This window comes from Spea bombifrons, chromosome 9 (assembly GCF_027358695.1).
Source record: "Spea bombifrons isolate aSpeBom1 chromosome 9, aSpeBom1.2.pri, whole genome shotgun sequence".
Classification (NCBI taxonomy): Eukaryota; Metazoa; Chordata; class Amphibia; order Anura; family Pelobatidae; genus Spea; species Spea bombifrons.
In genome coordinates, this window is record NC_071095.1 from 32,650,783 (window position 1) to 32,666,639 (window position 15,857).

At 39.7% G+C, this 15,857-nt stretch overlaps 1 protein-coding gene across 1 annotated transcript in view; it reads right to left on the minus strand.

Moving 5' to 3' along the window:
• Positions 1-15,857, minus strand: part of ZFYVE26 (zinc finger FYVE-type containing 26) — a 90,169-nt gene that overhangs the window by 63,577 nt on the left and 10,735 nt on the right. Inside the window, exons 6-17 of the mRNA XM_053474880.1 lie at positions 15,303-15,467; positions 14,542-14,630; positions 11,633-11,790; positions 10,266-10,472; positions 9,598-10,170; positions 9,235-9,389; positions 8,767-8,959; positions 8,397-8,660; positions 7,793-7,912; positions 3,116-3,271; positions 649-876; positions 112-217 (exon numbers count right to left, since the gene is read on the minus strand). Coding sequence (XP_053330855.1) covers positions 112-217; positions 649-876; positions 3,116-3,271; positions 7,793-7,912; positions 8,397-8,660; positions 8,767-8,959; positions 9,235-9,389; positions 9,598-10,170; positions 10,266-10,472; positions 11,633-11,790; positions 14,542-14,630; positions 15,303-15,467 — 2,414 coding nt within the window. The remainder of the gene's footprint in view (positions 1-111; positions 218-648; positions 877-3,115; positions 3,272-7,792; positions 7,913-8,396; positions 8,661-8,766; positions 8,960-9,234; positions 9,390-9,597; positions 10,171-10,265; positions 10,473-11,632; positions 11,791-14,541; positions 14,631-15,302; positions 15,468-15,857) is intronic.

Consider the following 15,857-nt stretch of genomic DNA (forward strand, 5'->3'; position numbering starts at 1 on the left):
AATAGCTATAAGTGGTCACCTTTCAGTAATTTTCCAACATGGCGTAAACACTCAAAACATTATTCATATCGCATATACATGTATTCCTACAAAAGACTTCGGACACCTTACCTTTCTGGTAGAACCTGCCTTTCAAACAGCAAGTGTGAAATCAACTGAGATGGATTTTGTTGTAAAAAAATAAAAGGATTTCCCACCTTCAAATCCACTGTTAAATCTACAAAGTAATAGGTGACACATACTCAATGGAAGAGATAAAACACACAGTTTTCTTATACGAAAATAAAGGGTATTAGCTCATCAGAGCCACAAAATGAATTGCTTTGCTTGAGGTCACTAAGAATACAGCTAGGAGAGAAACTCTGGAAGATTAACGGTCAAAGGAAGAAGAAGAAGAAGAAAAAAAATTAGTTTTTGATGGGAGATTTTAAAAGGATAGCAGGAATAGAGCTCTGACCTCTTCCTCAGACAGACAGACATTTGTATTATATGGCCGAATTGGACAGGTATTCTTAGGTTTCAGAATATGCAGGAAACTTCAAGTGCTTTTTACATGGCAATAATGAACAAGGGTCAGTTAGGTTAAAATGCTAATTAAAATTAGAGTATTATGAAAAACATATTAAACTTTCAGGTTTTTATACTTACCAATCTCAGGGTTTAAGCTTTGAATAACAACTTTAGCCAAAGTGTTTACATGTGTAAAGAAGCTCTTTATGTATTTTGAATTATGGCTTTGATTAGATAGAGATGTTTCACTCTTCTCCAAGTTCTTCAGGAGCAGGGACATCTCCTGGAACACAGGATGCGTCTGCACATCATGAGTTTTTATAGACAACCGATCTATTAGTGCTTGTGGCAGATTTCCTTTTGGTTCTAAATTCAAGAAAACATGAGATATACTCGTTAATTGTTAAATCCAATAGAACACAGCTTGAAAAGTAATCAGTAATATTCACAAATTAACCAAGAGTATGGCTGTCAAACATTATCCGTTTCAAATATGACACTCTGATAATCTTGTTATCATGGCACCTGTCAGTGGGTGGAAAATATTAGACCGCAAGCTAACACGTCATCCTCAAAGCAGGAAAAAATGGACGGGTGTAAGGATCTTTGACAAAGGCCAAATTGTGATGGCGACAACTGGGTCAGAGGATCTTCAAAAAAAAAAAAAAAAAAATGCAGCTCTTGGGGGCTATTTCCAGTCAGTATCAAAAAGTAGTCCAAATAAGGAAAAGCTGTGAACCGGCAACAAGGTCACGAGCGGCCAAGGTGAAGGCTGGCCCGTGTGGTCAAATCCAACATACTAACTATGGTATGGTAACCATACCATTATGACTAGTGTACATACATACAGTAAATAAATACATATAAACCATTCAAAAATCTTTTTGAACCGGGGACCTACAAAGGAGAGAGTCAAGTCTGGATCATATTCAAAGGAATACGATGATTGCTACATATGCCTACGGAAAGCATAACTCCCAACATTTCAGGTATCAAGACACCTTTGTTAGGGGGTGTGACAAGAGTCAGGAAGGGGCACGGCAGGTCCTGGAAGTGGGCAGGGTGACATGGCAACCTCCATGCTTTACCCAAATATCTACCTTGCCATCATGGGTGTACACATGGGAGTTGCTATGGGAATATGTGTTGCAACATCACAGACCTCAATTAATTTTACAGCTCCTATAAGAGAATCTCCTCAATCAACCCTTAAACTCTACTGCCGCAAAAGCTGCTGGGAAAGTAGGACAGTGCCTGAAAATCAGTTGGCAGGTATTGAGGTATGAGAAAGACAGAAGAGAAGCCAGTAACATTGGCTACAAAACATAATTTGCAGAAAACATGTTCTGTATAACACAACTGTGCAGAAAATTTATATAAGAAGTCAAAATGTATCCAAATTGTGAATAAAGTGCTTTAAACTCTACTCACTTCTGTGAAAATCTGAAGAAATTACAATTAAAATGCAAAAAAAGGCATCAGGCAGTGGACCCATAATCTTCCAAGTTTATCTAATTTGTATACATATGCATCAGTAGTAATAGAAAGATAAAGAAAGAAGGAAACAAGGAAAATGTAGAAAGCTGCTTTAAACACCAACTAGAACGGTTTGGTGTAAGCGCTAGCAGAAGCTAAAATGGCAATACATACACATACAAACATTGTTTGGAAATGGCCTTTTAACCCTTCCCAGATTGATGGGCAGCAACAATTGCTTCTCTAAGATCTTTGATGTTCTCCTTGGCATTGTATGAACACACTTAAATGCTCCAGAACAGCAAACTAATAGGACTTCGGCTTTTATAGAGGTGGTCATAATTCTCTAAGATCAATTAAAGATAATTTTATTAGCAGCACCTGCTACTTAGCATCTTAATTCCTATGGAAGCAGTAGGGGTGCACTTAGTTTCTTAGTTTTTCGCACATGGCTTCTCCATTTTGGCTTTACTTTTGTTGAATAAATCATGACACGGTAATATGTCGTGTGTTGTTCTTCGTCTGAGGTTGTATTTAACTAATTTTTAGACCTACTAAGGAACATAGATTTGTTATGTCCTGATATGTAAAACCATATAATTCAAAGAGGTTGTACCTCCTTTTTCATATGACTGAACATATTCATAAAAAATATATATGATAAATGGAGACAGAGGGACTATACAGGCCCTATTTGCATATTTTTTTTTATAAAGACAGGTACTCATATGACAAATATAAACTCATGATTATAATAAATAGGAGATATTCTACATAATACTAATTGTGAAAAGTTACAACTGTGCTGGAAAAACCCTAATATGATTTAAAAAAAACAGGTAAAAGTGTGAAGAAATAATATATTTCTGTGTGTCAAATTAATCATCCTTTTGTTGAGTCTTAATTGCCTTAACCAGGGCTTCTACAATAACACAAGTACGCTTATAATCATATCAACATATTTGTTTCCAATGGCATTTATCACGTATTTTTATATGTATATTTACATATGAATTAAAAATGTTATTTATTTTTAGACATCTATTACAATTAGCAGATTAGCCTGTAGGGCATTTACCTCCTTTAAGAAACACATTCATTTCTTGCACATGTAGTTAAAATTACTCACCATGAGAAGTTATTGCAGCTTTTAGACGAATTGTAATTTGTTCCAGCTCATGGCACAGAGTAATCTCACGAACAATGTACTCATTAGTCATCACTGTGTAGCAAGTATGTAAAACTTCTGTAATACTGCACTTCAGTTGGCTGCATATTTTATCTTCTTCGTGTTATGGAAAATAGATAAATAATAAAAAAAATTAAGAAATCTATGGTTCCACATTCCACTATGCCTTTCAGAATTTTTAATATTTTTTTTGTCTTGGTTGGTGAAAGGAAAGCATCCCCAATGTTGAACTGAAAATTGAATCTCTCAAATCCTCTTCCCAACTTTATCATTGCATAATATAAAAGCAATCAATAGATACAATTTAACCCCTTGACCACCAATGACTTACAAGGTATATCACTGAGAATGTCACTAGAAGACCAATGATGCCATGGCATGTCATGGGTTAAAACGGATGCAATAGCACCCATGACCGTAGGGGAAAATACTGTCCAATGGAAGCCCTATGTGTTAGAGTGCATCTGTAGCATTCTTGCAACTATATACATTACATAGTAGTATAAACCCTATGTAGTTCAGTAAAGTTAGTAAACAAATATTTAGCCAAAAGGTATCAAGGGTAGATTTGAGGATAAATTATATAAAGTGCATGTATAAAACTACATACATTATACAATACTGTGCAAAAGTTTTAAGCAGATATGACACCCTTTGCCTTCACAACAGCAGCAAGTCTTGCTTGATAAAACTGCACACAGTTAAGGAACTCAGCAGGTTGGTTGTTCCAAACCTCTTGGAGAACTAACCACAGTTCTGTTGATTTGGGCAGCCTCATTCCCTACTCTCTCTTCATATAATCCCAGACAGACCCAATAATGTTGAGATCTAGAATGTAAGCAGAATTTCTAGAATTTCAGCAGGGCCCTCCTCACTTGTTTCTGTATGCCATCTTGTTTTGTTATATACTAATCGTTATGTTCTGTCTACTCTTTGTGCAGCGTTGTGGAATCTGATGGCAGTATATCAAATAAAACAAAATAATCAGGGCTCTGTAGGGGCCATATCATCACTCCAGTGACTCATTGTTCTCATTTACATTAAGACAGTTCCTAATGACTTTGGCTATATGTTTGGGGTCGTTGTCATGCTGCAATGCAGACCCAAACTTGCAAGAAACCTCCACCATGCTTCACTGTTGCCTGCAGAGACTCATTATTGTATCACTTTCTAGCCCTTTGGTCAACTAACTGCCTTCTGCCATTTTTCTGCACTCCAGTTTCTGTGAATAGTTAAGTGTAGCCTTGTTTCCACATCTGAGGTATGACTGTGGAGTGTGCCTATGAGAATTTGCGCCACAAAAATAGCATTTGTAAGGTCTGGCAATGATTTTGGACATGATGGCCTGGCTTGCAATCAGTATTCCAATTTATCCCAAAGGTGCTTGTCATGATTAACTCATATAACGTAGTGGATGCATGGAAGGGTAACCCAGCAGAGGTGGTTAGTTTCTTTGTTTAAGCATTCCATGAGTTAATCTGATGTTGATTTAAATGTGTTTCATTGTGCATGCCCTCTGTATCTGTTCTGGCTAGAGGTGTCATCTTCCCAAAGGACCCCTGTGGTGATTCATGGCCTAACAGATAAGGACCCTGAGCAGTGGCGGAACTACCGGGGTCGCGACTGCGGGGGCCCAAGCCAAGGGGCCGCCCGAAATATTTTTTCCGGTTTTTTTTTTGTTGTTGTTTTTTTAAAATAAGGCAAGCCGGGCCACGGAGCTGGCGACGGCCGCCTAGTCATTGATGCAGCGTGAGGGGCGAAAGCTCCGCCCCCTCACGCTCAGAGTGCAGGAGCACCGGATCGCATCAAGCATGAGCATGAGGGGTGAAAGCTCCGCCCCCTCACACAGACTGCAAGAGCAATGGATCGTGCCACGAGAGCTGCATGAGGGGTGAAAGCTCCGCCCCACACACAGCTGGAGCTGGAGCACCGATGTCTTCATCTATAAGGGCCCCAAAGTGGAAGGAATAGGTAGGTCAGTACAATAATGTGTTTAAAAAAAAATTGTATGTGTGTATATGGCATTAAATTATTATTTAATTATTATTTAAATTATAAACATAAAAATAAATCTGTGTGTGTCTGTGGAGGGGGACAAAACGCATAAAGTTTTTTTTTTTAAATTCTTTAAAAAAATGGAGATTCCTAGATTTATTTTTATATAGATATAATTGTCTAGACACATATATAAACACTTATATATAGATTAGACACACAAGTTCAGCTCCCCAGTGTCACCTTTGTCCCCATCCAGCCAGGCACAGGATGGGCTGTTTGGGGACAAAGATGGCAAACCCTACGTGTGTTATCTGGGTGCTGGTCAGGTTCTATGTGGGCAGTGTGGAGACCAGGGCTGGTTTTGGAGTGTGCAACCTGTGATCTATGCCTATAATTTAGGGGGTTTTATCTATGCCTTTAATACAGAGTTTTTATGTGAATTCTATTTGATCTATATCTGCAATGCTGGGTTTGTGTGTTATTCTGTTGATCTATATCCGCTATGCTATGTTTCCATATATTATTTATGTATTCAAAGAAAAAGGGGCGCATGTACAAAAGGGGGCCTATGTACATGCGCCCCTTTTTCTTTGATTATACCCTTTGTACATGCGCCCCTTTTTCTTTGATTTCTTTTACAGATATGATTCAATATGTAAATTGAATTTGTTGAAAAGAAATTGTTGGGTAAAAATCATGTTTTTTTTGGGGGGTGAGGGGGCCCTTAACAGATTCTCGCACCCGGGCCCTGAGGCGTCTAGTTACGTCCCTGACCCTGAGTTATAGGAATTCCATTCCTATCTTAAGTGGAGGGGTTTCCATCACCTTTACCCCACCATAACTTATTGGCACATCAAAGATGGGACCCAATTCTTGGGGATGGTGTCATATAATCAGTCATGTGGTCAGAGGGGCGTTTGCTTGCAAAAGTCTGATTTAGGGACAATGCAGCAACCTCAAAGCAGAACTCCATGATATACTCTGATCGGAACAACATCATAAGAACCATCTGGACTTAAGGAGTTCCCACAGGCCTACTTATTGGAGAAACTCGTGAGTGAGGGCCCTGTGTTTAAGTCCCTTTGTTTTTAAGAACTGTTTGCTGTTTTATTTTCAACAAACCCTAAGAGAGGATAACACGTTACCCTATTGTTATTGAGTTCTACAGGATATATATATATGTTGTTTGCCCGGGGTGGGTTGATATATATATATATATATATATAGAGAGAGAGAGAGAGAGAGAGAGAGAGATAAAGGTTCTAATTCGGATTTCTCACGAATCCGGTATCAAAATCGTGAGTGGTGGCAGACTACCTGGGGGGGATACAGGCAGGATTTGGGGGTTAATTTGGTATAGCTTATGCCTTGTTAAGGGGTCAAGTTAGTAAATCCAGAGGCCTGGTGCTATTAACCCCTTCATGCCCACGCCCTCCACACAGTCACGGCTTGGCAAGTAGTCCTGACCGTGACAGTGTTCAGTGGAGATGAGGTCAGGGTTTTGTGCAGGCCACTCCAGTTCCTCCACACCAAACTTGCCAAATAAAAACATGTCTTTATGAACCTTGCTTTGTGGACAGAGGCAGCCATGTTGCAACATGAAAAGGCCATCCCCTAACTGGCATCACAAAGCATTCAACTGGCTAAAATGTATGTAGTCTGTGGCATTAACATTAGCCTTCACTGGAACTAAGGGCCAGACTAAGGGGAACGAAGGCAGACTTGCGGGACTGCACAGGAAATCTGCAGTTCAGCTAAGGAGGTGGGCATGATTGTCCACAAATGTGGCAGGAGCGGAACACCCACATTGCGGGAGCAGGCAAAAAATCAGCGGGAGCGGGCGGGATTAAAAAAGCCGTCCCGTGCAGGGCTCTACTGCAGAGTCCAGTGTTTTTTTTTGTTTGTTTGTTTGTTTTTTAACCGCACTAATTGAAGCTTGGCACTGCGCAGAACAATATTCAGCTTATGTGCAGCTGCTCAGCCGTGGCTTCACCACTCAGCAGCCTATCCCATGCGTGTTTAAATTCTCTCACCGTGTTAGCCTCTATCACTTCTGATGGGAGGCTTTTCCATTTATCTACCAACCTCCCGGTAAAGCACACAAAAATGTTTCCAAGTCACCTGGAGGACTAAACAAGGTCTCTGTAGGTCTTACAGTGCCTTTGGCTCATGACAGCCCTATAGAGGACAGCAGAAAGCAGCAGTGCTGATGCACCGATTTCACAAGGTACTAAGCCTTCCTAAGGGCTAAGGTAACTGATGCAATGCCAAGTTTCAGATTAGAGACAACACTGAATTAACTAAGTAGGGCCAAAGATCGCCCCCACCTTTTAACAGACCATAATTTTCCATGTTTTCTTCTTTCTTAATATTTTCTCCTTATTTAGATAGAACCTAGAGTTTTACTATTTTTGTTATTCTACTTCATACTTGAAACTTTAAATCACACGCATTTCCAAACATGTATAATTATAAAACATGCAAGCAGTTTTGAACGTGTAAGCATCAAAAATATTCATTCAAAACCGATAACACAAACTCTGTATTTCATTGCAGACAAGATTTGTGAAACAACATTGCTAATTGTATTGGATTCAAAAAGGAAATAATTTTGAATACCTAATTCACTCTGCTCTTGAGATGGACACGGATAAGTAATTATTTTACTCATTTGTTGAAGGAAACGTGGTAAACCCTGGATACCAGCAGGATGATCCATAATAGAATCAGGTTTTGAGCCTGCAGACAAAAAAAGTAAAGCTTTCCATTTTATATTATACATTTTACTAAAATGTAGCCACACAGGCTAATGTGGCATGTAACATACAAAGGCGTGCCTCTTCAGCTTTTGTACAGAACCTCCTTGTGCCTTACATTTAAAAGTGTTCTACTCTTACACAAGAATTCACTCTTTGATATAATGCAGTACACAGAAAAGACTGAGCTTATCTATAGCGAAAATAAATTGAGACATGCTGTATGCAAGATAAAATATATTATTTACAGCTGTACTTAAACTAGAATCCAATGGTTAATTTGCTTATTTGAGCTTGAAATATTAGTCCATGTGAAATGCTTGAAACACATTGAAACCACTGCTAGCATTATTCTCTTTCTACCCATCAATGTATGCTCCCCAACGGTAACGGCTTCTACATACTAAATATCTAAAATACATTTTACTTTATATTTCAATTGAATAGTGGGTTACATAATGTTCTACCTTTTATTTCACAGTTGTTATAAAGCCTCCTTTCTGCAGCCTCAAGGAGTTGCTTGCAAGTCTTCCAAACACGGGCCTGGGTGCAGGCCAAATCAAACGCGGTCATTGCAGATGGATTCAGCTCTTCCACCACATGCATCCAAGGATCAGTCTTTTCTAAGTTGGCACTTTTCGTCCAAAAATCATCTTGTAATGTGGGTATTGGGCCATCCGTAGGGGAAAGCAATTTGTCCATGACATCCGAAATGGAATAGAACACCATGCCTGAATTAACAAAAGCAAGGAGGTCCAGACTTCAGACCAACCAAACCAAAACACACTGAAGGTAGTCAATACAGGTTAAAAATGAATGGCAAACATGATAAATCACCTGCTGCTGCTGCATTTCCTATGGCTTGTAAAGTAGAGCGATTATTACACATCCTTCTAACATTTGATTCCGACATCTGGTTTTCAATTTTTTGCTCCACTCTAGAAAGTTCCCGTACTACCTCTTCATAGCATTCCATGAAAACCAACTCACTGTGACTTGTTGATGACTGAAGGTTAAACATCAGTGCCACCTAAACATATTGATTTGTGAAAATGATAGTTAATGATATGAATTACTAAGAAAATATGCACCATCCATAACACTAGGAGATGGCGTTTTATTTGCAGTATCATTATATAATCAGCAAGATTGTCTCGATATTGAAATCTCAGGATAAAAAGAAGAAAAGTAATCAAATCCAACATATGGCATGCAAGAATAAAAAGGCAATAACTTAAACCAGCCTTCTACACATACATTGAACACACAACATACAAAACATTAGCATTATTACAGGGTACTTACTTGATGACCTTCAATGTAGTTTCCTCTCAATATACATGAAATAAGCAAAGATTCAGGTGGGGAGAGCATCCTCGGAATCAAAAAACATTGTTTTTGATCCTCTGCTGTATAATTTCTGCCACTATTCATGGCAGGGAAATTACTTGAAAAACTGCCTACAAGGTTAAAAAAAATAACCTGTAAAAGTCTGTTGAACAACTCTGGCCACAAATACATTACAGTATGTTTAATGTGTCCCTTGAAACAAATTCATCAATGAAAAACATTGATTGTACACACAGTCCCAATAAACAAACACCTTGCTTCAATGTATTGATCTTTAGGTTTTAGCTATATCCTATAATGGTACCAGTCATCTCTTACCTGTATTCCAGTTGCTCATGACCAATTTAGATCTCCATTGGGCTTCAGATATATATTTTGATAACGTAAGCACTCTGCTGCTAAAAGTGTCCTTTGTACATTCAAACAGGTTTGGCTCCTCATTGCCTGCCTCTGTAGTCCGCTTACATAGGACTTTAAGTTCCTCCAGGTTATCCTTTAAGATTGTTAAGAACTTTTCTAGGACAAAGTCATCTACCACGAACCCTGCCAACCCGCTAGTAAAGTGTGTCAGGTTTAAATAATTCTCACAAAACAACGGTGATCCTTCAAAAATATCATTAGCAACGTTAGATGTGCCATTGTTACATTTTGTTGTTAGCGCTTGTGGCAGAGGGACTTCTTCTGCAAATCCATCATATTTCACCTCTAGTTCATCCTCATCCACCTCTATACCACGATCCACAGATTGTGAAGATCCTAAGGTCAAGTCATTTATTGAAATAAACATCAGGGAGAAAACGTTCTCCAAGATTTCAAGCCTCAATGGGGGAGGCAGTTTGTCTAAATAATACTGACACTTTGTAAGATACTGTGCAAAAACATCTGAACTGCCTGGATTAAAAGGAGAGAGAAAAATGATTAATGCCTCAAAAGAAATAATAAAACCAAGTCAAAATACAGTTAAAGTTGTATGTCTAAAAACATACCTGGGTGTGAGAAAGAATCCTTGTCTGGCAAACGAAGCGGCTCAACATCAGCTTCGGAACAATTCATAACGCTGTCTTGGCAGTCCTTGCACGGAACACGCTTGTGAGCGTATATACTGAGAGCATAGACAGCGTATTTCATAGCACAAAATGCCTGGAACAAAGCAATGCTGCGATGCTGCGATCCCTGAAGTGGATTTAAGGAAACTGAAGGGAAAAAGACCATATATTTTAGAGAGATGGTGGAAGTATTCAAGAATCATTGCACGATAAATCTGTAAATATTGGAGATTACTTATTCTACAATGTATTCTCCAAATTGCATGTATGAAAAGTATGAAAAGTACACCGCTCAACCCCTTCAGTCCCAGGGGTTTTTGGTACCTTAAGTGCCAAGCTATTTGGCCATTTGTCAGTTCAGCCATTATTCCCTTTCCTGTGAATATATGCAAAGAGATTTGTTTTTTCAAGGAGAGAGCTTTACTTTGAAACCACATTAGGATTACTAATTTAGTATTAACTAGAGAAAAAAAAGTGAAAAATAAAATCCATATATTTTTTTTCACCTCTGAATCCTCACAAAATTTGTAAAATTCCCAGAAAATACTCTCGAAGTGTATCGATTTAGGTGTGTTGATTTCAAAAATACCTCATTTATATAGAATTCCCATACATTCCCAGCAGTTACATGAGACATTATAAGGTGTACATTATGGTTTCAAAACTGTTGGATTTTTACAAAGGGTAAATTATGTAAAAATTATAACTCTAACTTTGGACAAAAGAAACCAAAAAATACCCCAAAACTATATATTCCTGTAACACAGAAAGTGAAGAACCATTTGGCCCATATAGTCTACCCAACCTCTGAATACTTTGCTTAATATATCCAAGCTTAGCCTTATGCCTATCCCATGCTTGCTGAAATGCCTTCACTGTATTAATAGCTACCACTGAAGTTCCAGCAGCGAAGGTTGTCTACACACATCGCGCAGACGTCCATGGCTGCCGGGGAGGAGGATCCAGGTCCCCTGAAGCGCTGCGGGGGACCTGTATCCTAACCCTGCTGCCTGCCCGGCTCCCGGAACTGCATCGAGCGACACAAACTGCGCACCCCTGCGCTAAACCCCAAATATAGGCCGCACCCCACTTTAAAGACCTAAAGTGTTAAGGGAAAAAGCCCTTCTTGTCGTGAAAAAAAACAATATATAACTTGTGTGGGTACACTAAATGAGTGAGGAGAAAATTACATCTAAACACGAGCACCACAAAAGTTTTAAAACAGCCTTGGTTCAAAAGGGTACAAAAAGTAAAAAAACAGATTGGTCCTTAAGGGATTAAAACACAGGCTTATAACACAAACATACCTTCTCCTTTTCCCACAGATGGTTCTCTCTGCAGAAGATCTAGAACATCTCCCTCATTTAATTCGGCAAGGTTTGTGAGATCATGCAAAATGTGAAGCGTTGAATGGCTCTCTATGTCGTTCAAGTGACAAAGAATGACTTCCTTAGAAACAGTGCGACTGAAAGAAACAAAGAAAATGTAATGGTACAAAGAAACATTTTACGAAAATATATATTAAGCGTTTTTTGCCTCTGATTGCCTTTGATTTTATTCATCAGATCACCACAGTAAATAAACTCCTCAAAATAATAAAGGGAACACTAAGATTACACATCCTAGATCTGAATGAATGAACTAATCGTATGACATACTTTCGTCTTTACATAGTTGAATGTGCCGACAACAAAATCACACAAAAATCCTCAATGGAAATCAAATTTATCAACCAATGGAGGTCTGGATATGGAGTCACACTCAAAATCAAAATGGAAAGCCACACTACAGGCTGATCCAACTTTGATGTAATGTCCTTAAAACAAGTCACAATGAGGCTAAGTAGTGTGTGTGGCCTCCACGTGCCCGTATGACCTCCTTACAACGCCTGGGCATGCTCCTGATGAGGTTGCAGATGGTCTCCTGAGCGATGTCCTCCCAGACCTGGACTAAAGCATCCACCAACTCCTGGACAGTCTGTGGTGCAACGTGGCGTTGGTGGATGGAGCGAAACATGGAGCGTCCCAGATGTGCTCAGTCGGATTCAGGTCTGGGGAACGGGCGGGCCAGCCCATAGCATCAATGTCTTCCTCTTGCAGGAACTGCTGACACACTCCAGCCACATGAGGTCTAGCATTGTCTTGCATGAGGAGGAACCCAGGGCCAACCGCACCAGCATATGGTCTCACAAGGGGTCTGAGGATCACAACTCGGTACCTAATGGCAGTCAGGCTACCTCTGGCAAGCACATGGAGGGCTGTGCGCCCCCCCCCAAAGAAATGCCACCCCACACCATTACTGACCTACTGCCAAACCGGTCATGCTGGAGGATGTTGCAGGCAGCAGAACGTTCTCCACGGCATCTCCAAATGCACGGTGTTGGGCTGTAAGCATACAGGCCCTCATACCACCCTCATGGAGTCTATTTCTGACCGTTTGAGTGGATACATACACAATTGTGGCCTGCTGGAGGTCATTTTGCAGGGCTCCGGCAGTGCTCCTCCTTGCACAAAGGTGGAGGTAGCAGTCCTGCTGCTGGGTTGTTGCCCTCCTACGGCCTCCTCCACGTCTTCTGATGTACTGGCCTGTCTCCTGGTAGCGCCTCCATGCTCTGGACACTACGCTGACAGACACAGCAAACCTTCTTGCCACAGCTCGCATTGATGTGCCATCCTGGATGAGCTGCACTACCTGAGCCACTTGTGTGGGTTGTAGACTCCGGCTCATGCTACCACTACAGTGAAAGCACCGCCAGCATTCAAAAGTGACCAAAACATCAGCCAGGAAGCATAGGAACTGAGAAGTGGTCTAAGGTCACCACCTGCAGAACCACTCCTTTATTGGGGGCGTCTTGCTAATTGCCTATAATTTCCACCTGTTGTCTGTTCCATTTGCACAACAGCATGTGAAATTGATTGTCCATCAGTGTTGCTTCCTGAGTGGACAGTGTGATTTCACAGACGTGTGATTGACTTCGAGTTACATTGTGCTGTTTAAGCGTTCTCTTTATTACCGTATTTGCTCGATTATAAGACGACCCTGATTATAAGACGACCCCCCAAAATCAAAATATTAATTTAGGAAAAAAACAAAAAGCATGAATATAAGACTATAGGAAAAAAGTTTTACCAGTAAATATTAATTCATGTAAACCTTTTTTTCATATTTAATAAAAGCTATGATTGAGAAAAATATATTTTTTATTTCCTTTTATTTGCCAACCTGCCCCCCCAGTTATGCACATCTGCCCCCAGAAATGCCTTATACCCCCCTATTTGCCACTCTGCCCCATGATGTGCCTTTTAACCCCCTATATGCCCCCCTGCCCCATGATATGCCTTATACCACTCTGGCATATAGGGGGTTAAAAGGCATATCATGGGACTGAGTGGCATATAGGGGGTTAAAATGCATTTCTGGAGATATATATATATATATATATATATATATATATACTGCTAACAGCAATCACACTCCTATCAAGCCAAGGCAGCCAGTACATGCTGGAACCTGGGGATGTTAGAAGTGTGATTACAGCCTCCCTATGCCATGCTACCACCCCCACCCCCCTTACACATCCATGCTATCACACACACACTCATTCACAAACATTTAAATACTCATTCATTCCATTTATCACACATACTTCACACACTAATCACAAAAACCCTCCCCCACCCCCTTACCTGAACTGCAGATCTCCCACTCGCAGACTTCTGCAGGGGCCCGGCTGTGCGAGCAACTTCTCTGGCCCCGCCCCAGAGGAAGGAGGGGGAGGTAGAGTTATGTGAGGACTGTGCTAGCTTCCTGTTTCCTGCTGCTAATAGCAGAGACGCTGCTCGCGACCAAAGCCCGGTAAGCAGCACGGCCCCAGCAGAATGAGGTCTGATTATAAGACGACCTCGATTATAAGACGAGGGGTAATTTTTCAGAGCATTTGCTCTGGAAAAAACCTCGTCTTATAATCGAGCAAATACGGTATTTTGAGCAGTGTATATACATAGCGAAACTGGAGAGATTATTTTCCTTCCACACTAGGGTAGATATGTACCAAACATATACATACCCACACACAAAAAAGGGTGATTAATCAGGACCATTTATAATTATTAGTATAAACCTCTCTCATAAGTCGGAGTTCTATCCAAATACTTCTGGTTTCCCATTTATCAGCATTGTAAATTTTGGGGTAAAAAACACACAACTTTTCCAATACCTGCTGTGTTCTATGCACCACTTCAAAGCCTCAACCTGAAACATGAGGCCATCACAAAATTCCTTCAATATCAAATCATTGCAGGAATCCTGAAAAATAAAATATATTAAAACGGACAACCTTTTTCACAATGCATTGCTCTAAAGAAACCATGCAATTGTTGAAAATGTTTTACAGTTTGATTTTGTGCAGTTATCTTGCTGTAATCAGGTGTCATTGGTACAACTCATTTGTAAAAAGTCAAAACACAAATGGTTTGCTATTTTGTATGAATTACAATTCTTTCTTGACATTTTCATGACCTACAAGTAAAGATTTGATATTTATCTGCCAAAAACCCCTAAGCTGTTTTATGAGTAGTACAAATGTTACATTTATTTTACTAGTTTAACCTAAGCATACCCTGCTTAAGTTAAACTAGTAAATAAAATGTTAAGTATGGCCAAACATGCACAACATTAATTTTCATTCCTTAATTTACTCCATTCTCCTCTGTTTTCACCAAAAGAAGAACATAGGATTAAGCCATAGGGGTGCAACATTTTGGCCTTGCTCAAAAATCACTACCCATTACCTCTTCTCTGGGGACAACTCATATTTTCAATGCCCTATTCCTCAGCTGAGAACTATTATCCCCAAAACCTCACTCAGCACTATTTTGTAACCTCACTTTAAAAGTGCAAGGACATATCTGGTTACCTAAAAAAGTTACTTTACAACCATGTAATCTAGAATGTGTCCTCGATTTCATCAAAACCTACCTCAGAATCGTGCAGAGCACAAAGAAGAGCGTTAACCGATTCGATACTCTGACAGTGAGTCCATCCCAGAAGCACAAGAAGACGTCGAAGCGGTTGGAATTCTTTCTTCAGTAGCATTGTTAAACTTGAGAAATCTTCCTTCTTTAGCAAATGTAAGGCAGTAAGCTGTAACATAGAAATGAATATGATGACAAAAAAGGTAAAGATTTTCCTTTTTTGGGGCTTGTTCCAAGGGGTATTTAATAAATCTGAGGCAAAAAAAATGTTTAAAAAGGAACAGAAAGGCATAAGCAGGACTATATTGCTATCATAATATGCGCCAATGACATATTAACCTGTGGGGCAGAGTAAAGTACAATCAATGTAAACAGCACAAACCAAGTAGTGTTAGAATGGTTCACATCAAGAAACTGTGAAGCCTCAATACACTTATTAAAAAGGGACAGTTTTACCTAAAAAAAGACATAGTACAGGGGCTACACAAGAGCCATTGGGAGAAGGTTGGCCAAATCAAGAACATAAATTGTGGGCCCTTAGTGCCAAATAAAGATATAA